This window comes from Eucyclogobius newberryi, unplaced genomic scaffold (genome assembly GCF_026437365.1).
Source record: "Eucyclogobius newberryi isolate DKJ021-1_F unplaced genomic scaffold, fEucNew1.0.hap1 SCAF_13, whole genome shotgun sequence".
Lineage (NCBI taxonomy): Eukaryota > Metazoa > Chordata > Actinopteri > Gobiiformes > Gobiidae > Eucyclogobius > Eucyclogobius newberryi.
The window spans coordinates 7,483,247-7,502,632 of record NW_027315757.1 but is presented as its reverse complement, the minus strand read 5'-3'; the positions used below and the strand labels follow the sequence as shown (position 1 = coordinate 7,502,632).

The following is a 19,386-nucleotide window of genomic DNA, read 5'->3' as shown; positions in this document are numbered from 1 at the left end:
CTGAGGGGAGAAAAGAGGCAAAAGGTGACAAAACATTCAATAACGGTAAAGATTGTGATGAAAAACTGAAGCGGCGGATTCAATTTAAACATTATGACTTTTTAGAATATGAAATTATCTAAAATGATTCCCCCTTGCCTTTTGTTTCATCCAATGTTCAAAATGATGGAGCCCACCTTTTGACATCATCAGGTGGTCATCCAGAAAGTGCTCCTCTGTGTTTTTAAAGTGAATACACCTTCACAAAGCTCATTCTGATCATCAAGTTGACTGATTGTATGGACTGGAACACAATAGAACCACACATTTTGTTTCCATGTTTTGGTGTTTTTCTTATTATGAATTTGTAAATATTTATCATCGTTTTACATTAGTGAAGATGCAAAAAATGTCTTAAAAGGAATTCTTCTACGTCATCGAATGCAGCGACAATTTACACACAACGAATGGTTTAAACATTCACAACACAATGTTCAAATCATTTCACGTTGTCAACAGAAAAGTTGTAGAATTACTCACAGTGGGAAGAGGAACCAACACTTTTACTCAACTATAAGTACATACTCCATGGTGTACAAGTTCTTTAAGAAGTGTCTCAGTATTCATAGGGATTTCCCAGATTCAGTATTCTAAAAGCGTGACATGTGGTTTGTTCTGCAGATATCTGATGGTGTTGAGGACGTCCCTGACCACTGTCCCGTCCACACGTCCAAAGACCAGCACAGCTTTGTCCAGGAGCACTTTCAGGCCCAATACAAGTGAGTCATACGCAGTCATTTCAGAGCGATAGAGGCTGTGCTTTAACTTCTGTGAGTTTCTTTACCTTTAGCCTTTCCCCCCCTGGTTTTCGGCTGGTGTTTAAGCTATCACAAAACACGTCTCGCATTTAGTTCATTGTAAACTAAAATCTTGATCTGAAATGGGTCCAGTGATTGTCTGATCAAAACTGCAGAACTGATTATCTACTGCTGGCCCCGCCTCTTCATGTGGCAGATTTTCATGTGGGCGGGGTTAGAGGGAACAAAAATGTCAAAAATATAATCATAATAATAATGCTAGTTTATTTTTATGTTGTTAAAAAAAGAAAAGTTAAAGAAAAAAGTAATTTATTATAAACAGTTTGCAGCAGTCTAAATTAATTATCTTAGTTCACCCAATTTTCACAACTTTCAGCGTTAAAGCTTCTTCTTTTACGGTAAAGCAAACAAACATTAGCATCTAACTACACATTTCCTGAGAATAAAACGTTTCTGATTTAGTTGCCGACAGCACAAAGTGGTAACAATATATTTGTACTGGAGCCAAACAGATTTTATTTGAATACATAAAATAATCTATTCAACTTCATTAAATGTGCAATACATGATCACTCAAACGTGTATTATCATTTCATCCACCGCTATCAGGGAGAAGATTATATTATACCGACCTATACAATATTACACTCTAGTGCTGTCCTAAAAATATGACATGCATAATTTTCACATAATCATGTGAGTGATGCATAAGATGTGTGTGTCTCTTCAGTGCAGTGCTAATTCTGTCAGTATGTGGGGCTGTTTATCAGGGGGAATGTTGTCATGAGGGTGTTACAGAGCCGGTCGTACCCAAAGTGCTCCTCTGCTTACATTTACTTCAGCTTGTAGTAGTTGTATATCAGTGATTTATGTAAAGACTAGATACTTATAGATACAGGACTAATGTGAATTTAGATAAGTATTAAGCCATGTTTAGTGCTGTCCAAAGGCGACCACGAGACGGCTTCTGGTAGAGACATTAACAATGCACTGAATGCACGAGCAACAGCTCTGCTGGACGTTCTTGTGGTCAGCATGCCAATTAAACACTCTGTGGAATTGGCGACATCTGTGGAATTGTGCTGTGGGATAAAAGTGTCTTATTATTCTGGCTAGCCTAAGGCACACCTGTGCAATGTCCATTCTGTCTGATCAGCATCTGATCAGTGCTCACTAAGATTTAGACAGATTTGTAAACATTATTTGAGAGAAAGGGCTTTTGTATGTATAGAAAAGCCCATTGTTCATGAGCTGAACTTCAGGTTCAGGAGCAAAAACAATAGTGTTTCAAAAACTTACAAAATCACATTTTTGTTCAGTATATTTGAACAAATCGGTCACAGCACTGTGTGTATGTGGCATAGAACAAAACTAAATCAGCTGTTTAAGCAACAGCTTGGACCGATTGAACGGTTTTCCCTCGAGTCCCATTGGACCCGACCCAAATGCATCGGGGCAGGATGGATGTCATCTTGAGCAGGAGCAGGTCAGACCAGAACACCTCCAGTCTAAGTACTGCTCCTGTCCCGGATGACAGGGTAACTGGCCCCCACAGAGCGTGGAGAACAGGAAACAGCAGTGAAACAGAGCAGTGTGTGTGTGTGTGTGTGTGTGTGTTCTGTGTGTGTGTGTGTGTGTTCTGTGTGTGTGTGTGTGTGTGTTCTGTGTGTGTGTGTGTGTGTGTGTTCTGTGTGTGTGTGTGTGTCTGTTCTGTGTGTGTGTGTGTGTGTGTCTGTTCTGTGTGTGTGTGTGTGTGTTCTGTGTGTGTGTGTGTTCTGTGTGTGTGTGTGTGTTCTGTGTGTGTGTCTGTGTGTGTCTGTTCTGTGTGTGTGTGTGTGTGTTCTGTGTGTGTGTGTGTTCTGTGTGTGTGTGTGTGTGTGTTCTGTGTGTGTGTGTGTGTGTTCTGTGTGTGTGTGTGTGTCTGTGTGTGTTCCGTGTGTTCTGTGTGTTTGTGTGTGTGTGTTCCGTGTGTGTGTGTGTGTGTCTGTGTGTGTGTGTGTCTGTGTGTGTGTGTGTGTGTGTGTCCACTGCAAAAACAGAAGATGGATGTATTTTCACATGATGATGCTCTGAACCTCGGAAGGGCCCTCGGAAGGGCCCTCGGAAGGGCCCTCAGAAATAGGCGGGAGTGGTCAGAGAAAGCAAAAGTGGGATTTAAAAACTAGTCCTATGCAGGTCTTTACCCGGAAGTGACACACTGTGTCACACTTCATAATCCTATAAACTTAAATAAACCATCACGCTGTTAAGTTGGTATGTTGCTATGTTAGCCACTTACCGTAGCTTGAGTTTTTCAAAAATCACCATCACAGGAAAAAAGCTGAAAAATCCAGTCTGTTTGATTTTTAACATGAGGTCCATTCAATCAAACTTGCAGAATTGTTCTTTGTCAAAAACTATGTCCGTGTCCGACAAATTTGACCAATATTTATAGTCGTTTTGCTGACTTTTTTGAGTCATGTGACCCGTGGCGAGGTAAGCTGTGAGGGTCTGAATCGCTCTGTGATTGAGGCGCAATAGAATCAACTACAGAGTGTGGAACTATGTAGCAAGTGAGGGGAGACATTCGGACACAGCCAAGATGTTTTTGACTCCCATCCAGAAGTCATTTTCAATCTAATGGTTGTAGCCTGAGAAACTACAATTGATACTGCTCAGATTAGTCCTGCCCTAAAGGGAGGAGTTTTAACCTGAAACCGCCCCACTTTTGTTTATCTGTTAGTCTTGTTACGGGTCGTTCTAACTCATATTGTGATGTATCTGACTCTCGACTTCAACTCTGCGAAGTTCCAGATGATCTTGATTTGATTGACTATTGCCGTAAATAGCGTTGTAAACACAAGGCAGATTATGAATTGACCCATTATTTCTGTTCTCTTTATTGCAAAAATAGCTTCCTTCACCCTTGGCTCTTTTAGCTTTGTTAAGAGCCCATTTCGCCTGAGACTGAGAGAGCATTCTGGACGTGTTTTGATTCCCTCTTTTTTCCCTCTGCACAAAAATGGTGGGTTAAGTTGTAACCTGCCTTCTGTTAATCAGTAGCACGTGCGAAGACGAGTCTGGCAGATCACAAAAGGGTTAGAAGGACCCATAACAAGGCTAACGGGTCAAGGTTTTGATTTGAAAAGCTGTGTCCAGTCGACAACTTTTGAAACTTTATAACTTGGAAAACTCTTTAACGAATGATGAGTGCACTGTTGATTCTATGTTTTACTACAGATTAAAATGAAATCTTAATTAAATGAATGTACTGAGCGTAATATTGCTTACTCATTTTCCATACACACCCAAAACCGGATTTCCTTTCCGATTATTGTAAAGTTCAGTCTGATGTGTGTCCGATTTCTTTCTGATTGTTCACATTTTACATTGACGACTATGAGGAAAATAAAGCAAAAAGGCAAATAATGTAGTAAGACAGGGCTTGATCGACTGTGCTTTTACTTCTTCTTGAGATATATAGTTCAGCGGCTCAGTTATTCAGCTGAGGTAGAGCCAGTTTAGGAGGATCATGGGAGCTGTAGTGTTGTAAAGAAATGCTGCTGTGAGGAGGTGTAACAATAAACAACAAAAGTAGTCACATACCTCATTAAAGCCTCCATATAATGCACTTTCTCCTTCAGGGATCAATATAATAGGTGATAACAGTTTTTACTTTTCCTCAGGCCTGTTGGGTCATAGTATGAAGAAAATATTAAAGTGTAGGCTCAATATAATGTTCTAATGAAAGATGCATTGAGGCGTGATGCAGGTGATTTACGGAGGTCACCTGGTCAGAGATCAGTACATTTACACATGTTTAGACACATCATGACTGCAATGCAACAGTCGGACATATTGCACGAGGCTGTACAGGAATAGTAGCATGCAAACACTGTTAAACACCATCACGTCCATTTTGAAAGGGGCACCACCGCAATTTACAGAGAAACAAACTCACTTGCCACAGTGTAAGCAGGGATATATACTGTGTCCTTGAAAGGGAGATGGATTAAGTTCTTCATTACGGCAAAGGTAGCCCCTGGCCTCAAGTTCATAGATCCAATAGTCTTCTCGTTGGAGTAATAGTTTTAATCTGTTGCCACCCCTTGTGTCCATAGTTTGCATTTCCGTCTCTTTGTTCTTTGTAATGTTTTGCCATTGCCACAGCTGCATTCTTCAGGCTGGTACAGTTCCATACAATCGCTCCAATGCATTTTGGGAGGGTTAGCGTTAGCCTCCAAACATCACACACTATGAAAAACCAACACCAGAGCCTCGTAAGAAAACACTACAGTGAATCCTCGTTTATCGCGGGGGTTACGTTCCAAAACGAACCCGCGATAGGCGAAATCCGTGAAGTAGAAACCTTTATTTTTTTATAGTTATTATACAACGAAATACTCCATAAAACATTGAAGCTCACGCGCGCCGCTCTCACCGGCCTCGCAAACTTCAATTTGGCAAGCGGTTTTACGTACGTGTACATATTAATCCATAACGTTATTGACACACAGGTAGAGAAGACGCGGAGAGACTGTTCAGCCAATCAGAATGCAGAACACAATGCATGATGAAAATCCGCGAAGCAGCGAGACCGCGAAAAGTGAACCGCGATATAGCGAGGGATCACTGTACCACGTGTTTAGCGTCGTTCAGCGCCAAAATGAACAAAAAGGTCACAACCACGTGATTAACATTCCTTAATTCCAATGTTCTGCAAGACAAAGTGCACAAAAACATAGCGGATGGTTAAAAAGTCAATTTTACATAATATGTCCCCTTGTTCTAATATAACAAATGAAAACATCATACTTTTTCTTTCAAGTCCAGGGCCAGCTTTTGTAGTAAATGGTAATATTTGTGATTATTTTTGACGATAACCATGTCCTCTGTGGTTTGGAACTGGGGTGTTTCTTTGGGCTGATCTGGGGTCATTTGTATGCACCAGGAGCCGCTCTCTTGGCCGTTCACTGCTGCCGCTTCAATGGAGGAGCATGTGAATTACAACATCCTAAAGCAGAGATGAACAGCCACTGAATTGGATTTTAAATGACATAATAATAGCTATTAGTGCAGAGCGATATGGCCTGAAACATACATCACAATATAAACGAGAACATTTGCAATAACGATATATTAGACTATATAATTGACATTAAACTTTACACTTTAAGTTAGAATGTTTTTTACTAGTTAAACAAGCCATTGTACAAACCACAAAGAAGCCATAGCTTGTTCATTAATATAGAAATTAATAATTTCTTTCTGAATTCAAAGCCAGTGAAAAGACACTATGAACAGGGCACATGGCTACTTTGCATAATAATTAAGAAGATCCAAGTTAGCTCCGTACATTAGCTCTGTAAGTTAACACTGTAAGTTAGCTCCGTACATTAGCTCTGTAAGTTAACACTGTAAGTTAGCTCCGTACATTAGCTCTATAAGTTAACACTGTAAGTTAGCTCCGTACATTAGCTCTGTAAGTTAGCACTGTAAGTTAGCTCCGTAAAGGGTTACCCCCCCCACGAGTCCGAAGGTTCACTGGTCCGAAAGTTCCTCATAGGCTAAAGTGAAGGTGCAGACGGCATCGGGATGTAGTCAGTCTGTAAAATGCGCACGAAGCACGAAGACACGCACTGGGGCTCGTCACGTTTAATGTACCAGCTGCTCACAGGAGGCACCACAAGTTGTACTGTGTGTATAAAAATAACAAGGGAACATATCGAACACTCTGCTTTATGCCCCCATTTAATCATAAGAAAAATGTGTGATCAGAATCCTCCACTCTATGCCTTTATTTGATCATAAGTATAGAAACGATATATGTATATATAGAAATACGCGTGATCCAATCACCATAGGATTGGTAGTCAAAAAGGAAATTCAGCTGGCCAAGACGGGAGTGTCTACAGAGCCGCGGTGCGCGGCCGAAACTGCTGGGCTATTTGAGTTAATTCATTCATTAATAATACGATAAGGAGCTCAGGCTATGCACAGAAACAAGTCAGTTATGGAAAATACGTGAGTTTAATCATAAAAAGTGCATCAACACTAGAAAAGTCTTAAAAGAAGTGTGTGGGGCAAAGGGAGGCGAGGAGAGCCTGCTGCACGGACACACACCTTCGGCCTAGCGAACCTTCGGATTTGTGAAGCTTAAAATTTTGGGGAAATTTCGGACCTGTGAACCTTCGGACTAGTGAACCTTAAAATTTCTGAATTTTCGCACCAGTGAACCTTCGGACTCATGGGCAGCCACCCTCCGTAAGTTAGCTCTGTACATTAGCCCCGTAAGTTAGCTCTGTACATTAGCCCCGTAAGTTAGCTCTGTACATTAGCCCCGTAAGTTAGCTCTGTACATTAGCCCCGTAAGTTAGCTCTGTAAGTTAGCTCTGTAAGTTAGCTCTGTACATTAGCCCCGTAAGTTAGCTCTGTACATTAGCCCCGTAAGTTAGCTCTGTACATTAGCCCCGTAAGTTAGCTCTGTAAGTTAGCTCTGTACATTAGCCCCGTAAGTTAGCTCTGTACATTAGCCCCGTAAGTTAGCTCTGTACATTAGCCCCGTAAGTTAGCTCTGTAAGTTAGCTCTGTAAGTTAGCTCTGTAAGTTAGTTCTGTAAGTTAGCTCTGTAAGTTAGCTCTGTACATTAGCCCCGTAAATTAGCTCTGTAAGTTAGCTCTGTAAGTTAGCTCTGTAAGTTAGCTCTGTAAGTTAGCTCTGTAAGTTAGCTCTGTACATTAGCCCCGTAAATTAGCTCTGTAAGTTAGCTCTGTAAGTTAGCTCTGTAAATTAGCTCTGTAAGTTAGCTCTGTACATTAGCCCCGTAAGTTAGCTCTGTAAATTAGCTCCGTAAGTTAGCTCTGTACATTAGCCCCGTAAGTTAGCTCTGTAAGTTACTTGAATACTTCAATTGAATATGATAATACCAAATTTGGTTATGAGCATGGTTTCAACTTTACTTTAATGTCATTGTGAAGTATTTTTTTTAAATATTAAGAGCCCCTGCTGTAGGAGACATGGAGACCCCACCCTGAAAGTGATATAGTACATCTTTAATCACAAAATGTTTTATATATATTTAAAACCTTCATTCGTCTGCACTTCTTCTTCATTCCTGGTGTTGTGACACAATAGGACAGAAATGAAGGGTGGGTTGAAGGTTTAATTTCCCAGGGCTGTGTGAAAAAGGCCCTGACGTGGACTTGGGGAGTTAACGAGTGGCAGAGTTAATTCAAAGGACATTATTTCTCACAACTGTCACGAAGATGTTTTATGTTTTGTCTCAATGTGATCTTAAAAATGTAGCCTTGAAATATTTGGTGTAAGGAGGTGTTCTCCAGAGTGGTTTTATTCTCCAACTTGTAGTTTATCTCACCGATGGGGCCATAATAGTTAATCAAATAAAAAGTCTGTTCCGCTTGTGAAGGAAATTGAAAACCGGGAAATACTGCCTGCAGTTCAAAATGCACAGTGTAACTTTTCTGAGAGAAGGTACGCCATAGTTTTAACTTTGTTTTAAACCTTTTTGAGTGACAACACAGTATTTTTGTCATCCACGTTAAACAAAAACTTGGGCGAAGTTCAGTGTCTTGTCTGGCAGTACAAAATAAACCAAAGTGAAATGATTTTGTTTACTATAGCTTCAGAAAGTGGGGCCATTTTTCAAGCCCAAATCCGATTAATGTCAGTTGAAGGGACTTTAAGCCCTAAGAAGTCAATATAACTCGTCCTTTAAGAAAGTCACTGGTTTGACTTCCATTCCTCGTGTCTCTGGTCCGTCTGGAAAACTTCAAAGGGTTTTTAGACAGCATGCTATTCCTGTCAACGTGTTACTACTGTACTTGTTAGCACAGAAACATGTTCTTAATAATAGTAAGTAAATAATGGAATAATGACACTCAAACTCTGGTTTACAATTGGTGGTTCATCTTCATCTAAAAGCCACTAATCACATGTTTGAAGACAGTGAGGCAGTTTGTAAGAGTGAAGGAGGTAATTATTCTTAATTATTGTAAGAATAGGAGTCTACAATACAAGCTACCTTCAGTCTACAATAGCTTAAAAACCTTGGCAGAACCCAAACCAGTCAAACGCCGATGAGGTACTTAACAGTCTGAGTGAGAGGTGGCCGGACCTCAATGGGCCTTAATGACCTAAGGACAGGGCAGGTTTCAGCTATAACTCCACTCTTTAGGCAGGACTATATTCAAGCTCAAGCTATTTCCATCAGATTGAAAATTACTTTTTGAGCACAGTTGAAGCGTCTTGATTTCTTGATCTGAACAGTGACTACCTTTGAAACATTTTAAACTCTAATATTAATCTGCCAAATTGATGGAGCCAATCTTGAAGACATAATGATAAGCTTGTCTGAATATTTCTCTCAAAAACAGTACATTTCCCGTAGATTACATAGGCCCAACGCTCTATATGAAACGATGACATTATTAAATTGTAGAACGTGAACACAACCTATAGCCAAAAGCGATGGTGTGTGTGCGTTCCCCCAGAGTCCTCTTCTGTCTTTGAGCTTTCACAGCGGCGGAGAGACTGATGCAACAAGCGGGAAACCGTTTTCGCTCGCCCTGGGAACCTGCGCTCTGCTCGCTTCTGCTCCTCCTTTTGTCACAAACTACAAACCTCAAAAACACCTCATCCTGGTGTGTGATTTTTCTGGATTCTGGTCGATTTGTCGCGATGGTCGTGTGTGTGTGATTTCAGATCATCCCTGACGTGCCCTCACTGTCTGAAGCAGAGTAATACGTTTGACCCGTTCCTGTGCATTTCCCTGCCCATCCCCCTGCGCCAGAACAGGTGAGCTCCGCGGCTGCTCACCTTCCATCAAACTGACTTTTTTAACCGTTTAAGCTCACCACACTTTCACCGTGTTGAGAAAACCCATGCTGCTAATTTGTCATTTTAACATGCATCACCGCCCACTGTCACCAGCAGAGGGCGTCCAGTGCGGTTCACTGGGAAACTGAACAAAACCATGTGCTTTATTTGCTTTATTGGCCTGTCACAATAATTATTTTATTAACGTTCACTGTATAAAAGCTGTAACAATATGTTTGTGGGCTGAATTTTTTGTGGTATAAGATTTGAGCAAGAGAGAGTCAAATAAGTAACTTCAATGACTCAGTATGGACTCAAACTAACCAGTTGTGTGTCTTTTCAGTCTCGGGTCTTGTTCTGGTTCATTTGTTCTGTCTTTTTGTTTTATTATATGTTTTATTTTTGATTCCATCTTCTACACATATAATTCATAGAGGAATAGTTGAGGGGATTTGCTCAAGAAGGGATGGACAGTAATTTTAATGACTGTGCTAAAATAGATATGGCTTTTGAAACCACTGCAGGAGAGTAGATTGTAAACCTTTACAACCTTTTCATCAAATGGCCCTCATCTCTCCAAACACCTCTCCTGACTCAGATATTTGACAATGTTTCAGTTCAAATGTACAACTCTTAAACCTGTGTTTCTCTTTTCTTTTCTTTTCTTTTCTTTTCTACCTACCGCCATACTTGTACTTCACAGTATATTTCATGTAAGATTCAACACTTTCCTTTTTAGTATTTATTCCAGTATTTCCTAGAACCGCTTCACAAACTCTCTGTCTTCTTTAGAAAAACCTTCCCGTCAATCTTAAAATAGCCCATTGACCGCGTGCTGTCTTATCCAAAGAGTCCATTATGCCTTCTTGTCATCTCCTGTGGACGTCTCACACACCTTTGACTTTCTCCGACTCATATAAATAGCGCAGGGATTCCATTATTTTCCCACATAAAGCAGGTCTAATGATGATTTATTTATGCCTAAGTGTATTGGTTTATTCATAGGAGTCGTCTGATAGAGGCGCTAAGCTGATGTGTCCCGTGTTCCTTTGGCAGATCTCTCTTCGTGGTCCTGGTCTTCAGCTCCAAAGGCCAGCGTTACCTGCGGGTGGCGCTGTCCGTGCCTCTGTTCGGCTCTGTGGGGTGTCTGAGGAGGATGGTGGCGGATGAGGGCAGTTTGTCTCCAGATCAGGTAAAAGCTAAAGCAGGACACAAGTAATGAAGATTGATACTTCAGTTATATTAAAGGGGCAGTATTCATGAAGGGGATTCTTCTTCTTCGTGGAGATGTTATAGTTTTTGCCTAGAATGTTCCACAAAACGACATAAAAATTAGCAGGGGACGCCAGCAAATATTATTTTTTGGGACAATTGAATATACTCTTCCTGTCAAAAAAAGCTATAAGATCATCACCTGCAGCAGTTCTTCAGTAGGAGGAGAGGACCTGCTGTATTTGCTTGTTTAAAATAAAAATAACAGTATGTGGAATATATTTAGTTTACACTTACTTTTGACCATTCTAGTCAAAGCAATAACATGTTCCAGAGACTTACAGAAAAGTTACATTGTGCTCCGTTAATCAGAGCACAGTTTGCGTCACAATTTGATATATTACTTATTTAATTATTGCTCAAACATGTTCCATCAGTTACAGGGCAATTACTGTGGCTACAATTTCATAAAAACCTTACATTAATATATGATTGTACATAGACCCTTGCAGCGTTTGTGCACAGAACACTGATCCATACATTAGCTCCAATGCATTTGCAACAGGAGAGCTAACATTCACCTCCAAACATCAACAAATGTGGCTTTTTGTCAACTGACTCGACCATGTGAGTAACATAGAACACATTAAGGTGCCGTTTGGCATTGGTTATGAACAGATTATTAATAACCAGGTCATAAACAGCTCTTAAATCAAACGCCGGGTGTACTTCCAATGCCAGATATGTCCTCAAGATTTACAAAGTCATAAAATTCAATGCGCCTCGATACCCTGACCTTGGAGCACTGTGGCCATGGGTGCAGGGGGTCACTAGACGAGTGTGCCACGTGTATCTGGGTTGGTCAAATAAGCACCGCGGCAACAATCCATGCCGAGACCTGCTGCTACACCCGGCATCACGTCGTGCTTGACAACAATGCACCAGAAACATACATGCACTAACCCTAAAACACTTTGACGGTGACATACTCGTTTTATTTCATCAAACATCACAAATCATGCATATATTAGTGCACTTTATTCAGTGATTGTAGAAAGAGATTCAGTCGTATCATCTGGACACTGGATTTTTAGAAAAGGGAGTCGGATCTCTCCTTCATTGTGGAACTCCTCCTGGTTTCTTGCTTGGGACATTTGTCTAAGGACACGGGATGCTGGGACACTGGCAGATGTTGATTTAGTTTCATTATTGTTGCTGTGTCAGTAGCAGGCTGTATGTGCGGCTCTTTTAAACGTGTTCTGTGTGTGCTGAAGGTGATCCTGACCGAGGTGTTCTCCGGCGGCTTCCAGCGCTCCTTCTTTGACGAGGACGACCTGTCCAGCATCGCAGAGAATGACAGCATCTACGCCTTCCAAGCCCCGCCTCTTTACATCAGGGGCGGGTCCACTAGAATCTCAGGTAAGCACACACACCTCCGCCCACCTTAGCCACCTCCGCCCACCTTCGCCACCTCCGCCCACCTTCGCCACCTCCGCCCACCTCCGCCCACTTCCCCTTTTCATCTCCACTTGCTGCACCTTGACACACACACACACACACACACACACTCACACATTAGTAACTTAACAGGGCCAGGGATAATTCAAGAATAAAATTAGGGGGTGGTATCCAAAGAAAAGAGGGGTTAAAGCATATTAACATAAAATATTGAAGTTTTCCATTTTCAGTGGAATTACATTATTCTGTCTTGTATTTTAAAACGTTTTCTCTCTGCCTGTTGTTTTCTAAGCTTCCAACATAGCAAATAGTATATCATAGTATCTTTGTTTGGTAAAGAGCATTTTTTATTATATTTCTTTTGAGGCCTGGTCATTAATCTCACTTCTTTTCTATTTCATTTCCTGTAGCATTTGAGAATGCATTTTGAGCTTCCAAAAGTTTCATCTGGCTACAGCTTCTATAGGCCTGTTTCCACTGGTTAACTTTGGAGCCGTCCTGTCTGTACTGGCTGTTCAAAGTGGACCCTGCATTGTCTAGGATCCCGTAACGCTGTAGTTAAGCAGGAGCCACAAGGAGAGTTACACACCAGAGTAAAGGCGCCGCCAGACCAATTTACCTGTAATGTCATTACAGGTAAATTGCATGTACAAACAAAACATGTGTGTGTGTGTGTGTGTGTGTATCTGTGTGTGTGTGTGTGTAACCTATCATCACAGGCCTACACTTTGAACACCGTGAGTAGAAAGTCCAGTGGTGTAGTCTAAGATGCACAGGTACACGCCTTACACCCACAAGAAGTGCGGCTGGATTTGCTTTTACCCACTAAAGAAAGTGTTGCTGATGCATCGCCTCGATACATGTGTTGCTTTCTCTCAGTTTAGACCTGCACAAACTTGACTCTCTTCTTCCCGAAGTCACTTTCTTTGAGGAGTCACACCTGCTCTTTCTCTTTTCTCGCTCACACGGGACAGGCAGCATCAGGCAGGTCGCAGACACTAACCCTCAGAGCCGATGGGATGGAAACTGATGCCACAGCCTTGTTCTGCCAGTGTAAAGCTACAAAATGATGTTTATTTGACGACAACCTGCCTCATATTCATCGAGAAAGAGTAAATTAATGCAAGAGCAAGTCGACGTCAATGCAGCCGACACAGCAGCACGAGCCGCCAAGTCAAGCTCGTTCTTACAAAACTTGACACAAATGTTATAAATTTACCTAAAACAGTCCAGAGAAAAAAGGTTTGCTGTCTAAAACTGATCTGGAGTCCACGGCAGAAGGAGGGAGGAGAGAGAAGACAGGGTTAGGGTTAGGGTAAGGGTAAGGGTTAGGGTTAAGGTTAGGGTTAGGGTTAGGGTTAGGGTAAGGGTTAGGGTAAGGGTAAGGGTTAGGGTTAGGGTAAGGGTTAGGGTTAGGGTAAGGGTAAGGGTAAGGGTTAGGGTAAGGGTTAGGGTTAGGGTAAGGGTTAGGGTAAGGGTTAGGGTTAGGGTTAGGGTAAGGTTAGGGTTAAGGTTAGGGTTAGGGTAAGGGTAAGGGTTAGGGTTAGGGTAAGGGTAAGGGTAAGGGTTAGGGTTAAGGTTAGGGTAAGGGTAAGGGTAAGGGTTAGGGTTAAGGTTAGGGTAAGGGTTAGGGTAAGGGTTAGGGTTAGGGTTAGGGTAAGGGTAAGGGTTAGGGTTAGGGTTAGGGTTAAGGTTAGGGTTAAGGTTAGGGTTAAGGTTAAGGTTAGGGTTAGGGTTAGGGTTAAGGTTAGGGTAAGGGTTAGGGTTAAGGTTAGGGTAAGGGTAAGGGTAAGGGTTAGGGTTAGGGTTAAGGTTAGGGTTAGGGTTAAGGTTAGGGTTAAGGTTAGGGTTAAGGTTAGGGTTAGGGTTAAGGTTAGGGTTAAGGTTAGGGTAAGGGTTAGGGTTAAGGTTAGGGTAAGGGTTAGGGTTAGGGTTAAGGTTAGGGTTAAGGTTAGGGTTAAGGTTAGGGTTAAGGTTAGGGTAAGGGTAAGGGTTAGGGTTAAGGTTAGGGTAAGGGTTAGGGTAAGGGTAAGGGTTAGGGTTAAGGTTAGGGTTAAGGTTAGGGTTAAGGTTAGGGTAAGGGTAAGGGTAAGGGTTAGGGTTAAGGTTAGGGTTAAGGTTAGGGTTAAGGTTAGGGTTAAGGTTAGGGTTAGGGTTAAGGTTAGGGTTAAGGTTAGGGTAAGGGTTAGGGTTAAGGTTAGGGTAAGGGTTAGGGTTAGGGTTAAGGTTAGGGTTAAGGTTAGGGTTAAGGTTAGGGTTAGGGTTAAGGTTAGGGTAAGGGTAAGGGTTAGGGTTAAGGTTAGGGTAAGGGTTAGGGTTAGGGTAAGGGTAAGGGTTAGGGTTAAGGTTAGGGTTAAGGTTAGGGTAAGGGTAAGGGTAAGGGTTAGGGTTAAGGTTAGGGTAAGGGTTAGGGTTAGGGTAAGGGTAAGGGTAAGGGTTAGGGTTAAGGTTAGGGTTAAGGTTAGGGTTAAGGTTAGGGTTAAGGTTAGGGTTAAGGTTAGGGTAAGGGTAAGGGTAAGGGTAAGGGTTAGGGTTAGGGTTAAGGGTTAGGGTTAGGGTTCGGTGTGCAGGGGCGGAGCAGCCAACTCAGGGGCTGGGCTTAGGGGGCGGAGGCACTAGAATAACATTTGTAAAACACATCAAATAAAAGCACATCATGGTAAAGTAGTACAGCTACTTTATCAGCAGAACACAGACGTCACCTATAAGTGATTACAACAAGAGGATTCAACTAATGATTAGATGTCATTGAGTTAAAGCAAAATATAAAAAATAAAGATATGAATATTAATAATGATGACATAAATACAGGCCTATTTATAATCTTCTAGTAGGTGCATTCTATTCATACATATGATTTGCTCATGTTGCTTATAATGATAGATCTAGTGGAGAGTTGTACATTAGGCTATAATTAACTTTCACTTGCAGCACTTGGACAATACAATTTTAGACTTCACTTATTAGTTAGAATATAGAAAAATATCAGGCGATTGTGTGCCACATTTGTTCATTCAAATACCCACAACCCATGAGAGCTGCTCAGGAGCTCTTAGAATTCACCAGAATGCAGAAAGTTGTGTCTGCTCTGTCAAGTTTCCCCAGGCCGCCCTTTGTGTGTGTTAAACATCAGGAGCACAAATGTTGGAATACGTTTAGCAGCCTGAGCTAAGCCCAGGATCTGTTGCAACAGCTTAGTAGAACAAAGCTGGTACACAGCACACTAGAAAATATGATCGTTCCAGCGCAGAATAAAGCATTATCCAAACTCACTGCATTACATGAAGAGATGTTAAAATGTCGTGTAGAGATGCAGTGAAGTGAAAGAAAATAAAAGACACACAAACTCAGAATAAACGTCTTTTTGTGAACTTTTGAGACCAGCCTTTAATTTTGATTTAAAAGTATAATTCTGGTATGATTTAGAAAGCATTTGTTCTGTTTCATGTCAGTTGACTCAGAAGGACTGATCAAAAGAACTGCTCCAGTGTGCTCGTAGGCGAACCGGTCTGTGGGATCCGGACCAGTCAAAACGTGGCTTATGACCACCATCACTCACACACTACACTCACACAGGCAAATTGGGTTTAGTGACTTGCCCAAGGATACAACGTCAGCATGAAGTGGTTAGCTCCGGGATTGAAACATTCATCTTACTGTTACTCATTGCTCAGATGAGGCTTTGGTGGCCCCCATAGAGTGTGGGGCCCGTTCCTTACTCATGTACTTCCAGATAAATGCCTTTGCTCCGTGTCTCCAACAGGCTGTACTAAATGAGGGACTATTTTTACTCCGAAGCAAACAATCCTGTAAATGTACTGCTGTTAATGAATCCGTGAGGGGATCCGTCTTACCACAGGGGGTCTGCCTCCGGATCACATTACCCCCGCTGGGCTGTGTGTCTGGCCCGCTTTTGTCCTTTCTAAAAAAAAAGTATGGCAGTTTTCAGGTAATCCCTTTAGTGTTGGAATTAATGTGCAGCCCAGACCGCCGGTCCACTGCACCGTCTGGTTGCCACGGACACCACTCCAAACTTAGTGCTGCGTTCAGGGACACAAGTGGGGGAAACGATTTATTTGAGTAGAAGAATGCACACAAATGTTAAGTAGTGCCAACAAGAAAGTTTCTGGAATCTAAAGGCAAAATATGACCATGAATACAGTAGGTATTTGGTGACATGAAATATTTACACTGAAAATGATTTGTGTTTTTGTAATCCTGTTTAGTTAAATGTCTTTAACGTCAGTACACCTTCATTAATCTGATAACATAATAAGTATGTAAATATCTTTACTATGAAGCATTCATCTGTGAGTATTAAGGTTAAGTTAAGGTACACTTTGTTGTCTGCATTTGACCCATCCTCCAATGGGCATCTGCTCAGGAGCAGTGGTCACTGGGTGCAGCGCCGGGACTCATCTCCAGATCTTTGTGCTGGACTTGGTCAGGACCCGTCCAGGCTCATGCACACAGCAAGGCCCAGTCCACCAACCCATTGGAATAACATGAGAGGTTTCTGTCGTTGCCACGGCTACGCTGTGAGAATTATGACATAGGTCTCATTGACTATTTTGATTTTTGATTGTGTCAAATTTCATAATCATTCAAAAAACTATTTAAACTTTAAGTATTTGCTCCCTGTATTCAATTTAACTTTCATTTCATTTATATTTGAGTGGGCTCTGCCCACTTTGTGTTATTGGCCTTCTATGATGATGTTACATTTTTGCATTACATTGCATGGGAATGCATGAGTGAGCGCTTGCACGTGCCACACCTTTTTACAACAATAATGTTATATTTTCCAACTACTAATTAGTGTGGACGAGAGTGGACGAATGTTTTAATGAGTGTTGGGAAGCGGGCAAGCGCTTCCAAAAGATTCCGTAGAGAATACAGAACTAACAGGCCTTTTAATAAGTAGTGGGATAGCCTATCAAATTTTTAAATACATAACTTTACATAACATCCCATTGAAGTAATATTGATATCTGTCTGACATGTAACATGTACATCCAGTTGTTATTGTTATTGTCCTCCTTTAGACAGTCCGGCTCCACTTGCTAATGTGATCCTCTAACAGCCGAGTCTAACTGCTCTGACCCTGGAGATCTTCAATAAATTATCCATAAACACAAAGAGCCTTGTGGGTAAGCTGCATTTATGGACTCACACCAGGGGACCATTGGAATAAATATTATTATGAATGCTATGGTATTAAGCTAATGCCAGTGGTAATCAGTGACCTATGCCCAAGTAGGCTAAGTTTGTGTAGTGATTGTATCTAATATGATAATAAAATGTCCCATTCCTAAAATTCTATCTACATCCTACACAAACATATAAAATGTGGTTATCCATAGTGAAATATTAAGTTTAAGAGTGCATAACTTACCCATTAAATTGTCTTTATTGTATTATTATATGAAAGATATATGTGTCTCAGAAGTACCACTAAATCTTAGTATTCATCAAACCTGTCGATAAAAACACCAGCGGGCTCTAGAACCACATCTGCTGACGTATTGACTGACATATAAAATAGCTTGTATGAAGATGAAAACAATGGTAGCAGTTTTGTAGACGCTCAGCAGCAATGGAAGTTATTTAGTTTTGGATGAGAACACAACAGTAGTTAGTTTTACACGATATCGCCTCTTTAATTAAAAAGGTTGAGTAAGTCTCACTTGTGTTGGTGGACGTCTCCAGAGGCTTGAGGTGTTTGATTGTCTCGGAGATGAGTTTGGATCGTGGTGGGTCTGCAGAGACTTCCACCATCGTCTCTGCTTCCTGTGGAGTGTCTGAATGAGTCTGGGCCCGAGCAGCTGACGACCGGGGACCAGTGTGTGAGTGGGCGGAGCAAGGCTAACGTTAGCTCCGGGCATGTGTGGGCTGTGCAAGTACAGAGTGGAACATTTGACTTTTAACAAGAGGTGGTAGAAGAGCAAGATTTAAGGCGAGATATAGTAGCGTTGTTTAGCCATGTTTCCACTGGTTCACTTTGGATCAAGATCGGTACGTTTGGAAGTGGATCCCGCTGTAGATCCTGGCTCACTGCGGCTCCTGGAACGTTATAGCGTGAGATGATTGGATAAGATAGATAGTATGAAGATCAAATGATAATTTCTCACCAAACGCGGACTTGATCTCGTGATAAACCGCTGTATTTCCACTGATGCTAACTTATATGTTGAGCCCACACAATGAGCAAAACAAAGATAGCACGCGTTAGCATCAGCTGTTTCCTGTTTATCGACGCACTGCACTCGGTTAAAAATATGATGGGGATGACCATTTTTGCTCAAATTTTTCATGAGCTGAACGCAAAGACAAGAAATTTGTTAAATAAAATGAAAATAATATGCGACATTTGGTTGTAAGGTGTCACTTTTTGCTAAAGGACGTGTCCCATGGCAGTCAGTGCAGATATCAGGGCTTATTAAACAGCTTTTTACGTCTTTATATTATTTTTTAACTGGCAAATACCATCAAAATAAGCACTAAAATCTCAAAATCACATAAAAACTTGGCTGTTAATTCATGCGGCACTGATATTATACACATTTCATACACTTACAGCCATGTTTCAGTTGGAAAATGTATTGAGTCCATAATGTTTGACCTGTGCTAATCTCTTGTTAGCTTTTTACATAAGTCACATTTCCCTTTCAAAATGCATCTGTGCTTTTATGTCATGTGTTGTATAACTGACAGTAAAGATCAGGACTGTTCTGACGCTTGAGCAGTTTATGCAGATTTTCTTTGGCGTTTATATGGCGGGTGTTGCACAGGTCACATGTCATGGACGTCATGGCCGGACTGAGCTATCAAGGACTGGACTGAAATCACTTTGGACAAAATGAACGTTTACTAAGACCAGAAGAAGGAGAAGAAAATCGAACAAAAGGACTGAGATATCGTCGTCGTACAAGAAGCAGCACCAGATTGAACAAATCGTCAATATTTCGGATGATTCCCTCAGACATTTACGTATATATCTGCTCTGTCCAGGGGTGTCACATTTCCTCCCACAAATATAGCCAGAGTTTTCCAACCCAAAGTGGATCCTTTAAGGTTTTATCCTATTTTACAATTTAAAATATGC

General features: G+C 41.4%; 1 protein-coding gene across 1 annotated transcript in view; it reads left to right on the top strand.

The window, feature by feature from the left end:
- Window positions 1-19,386, top strand: part of LOC140357898 (ubiquitin carboxyl-terminal hydrolase 43-like) — a 124,220-nt gene that overhangs the window by 37,452 nt on the left and 67,382 nt on the right. Inside the window, exons 3-6 of the mRNA XM_072442453.1 lie at window positions 661-758; window positions 9,498-9,590; window positions 10,668-10,803; window positions 12,098-12,242. Of these exons, the coding sequence (XP_072298554.1) occupies window positions 661-758; window positions 9,498-9,590; window positions 10,668-10,803; window positions 12,098-12,242 (472 nt within the window). The remainder of the gene's footprint in view (window positions 1-660; window positions 759-9,497; window positions 9,591-10,667; window positions 10,804-12,097; window positions 12,243-19,386) is intronic.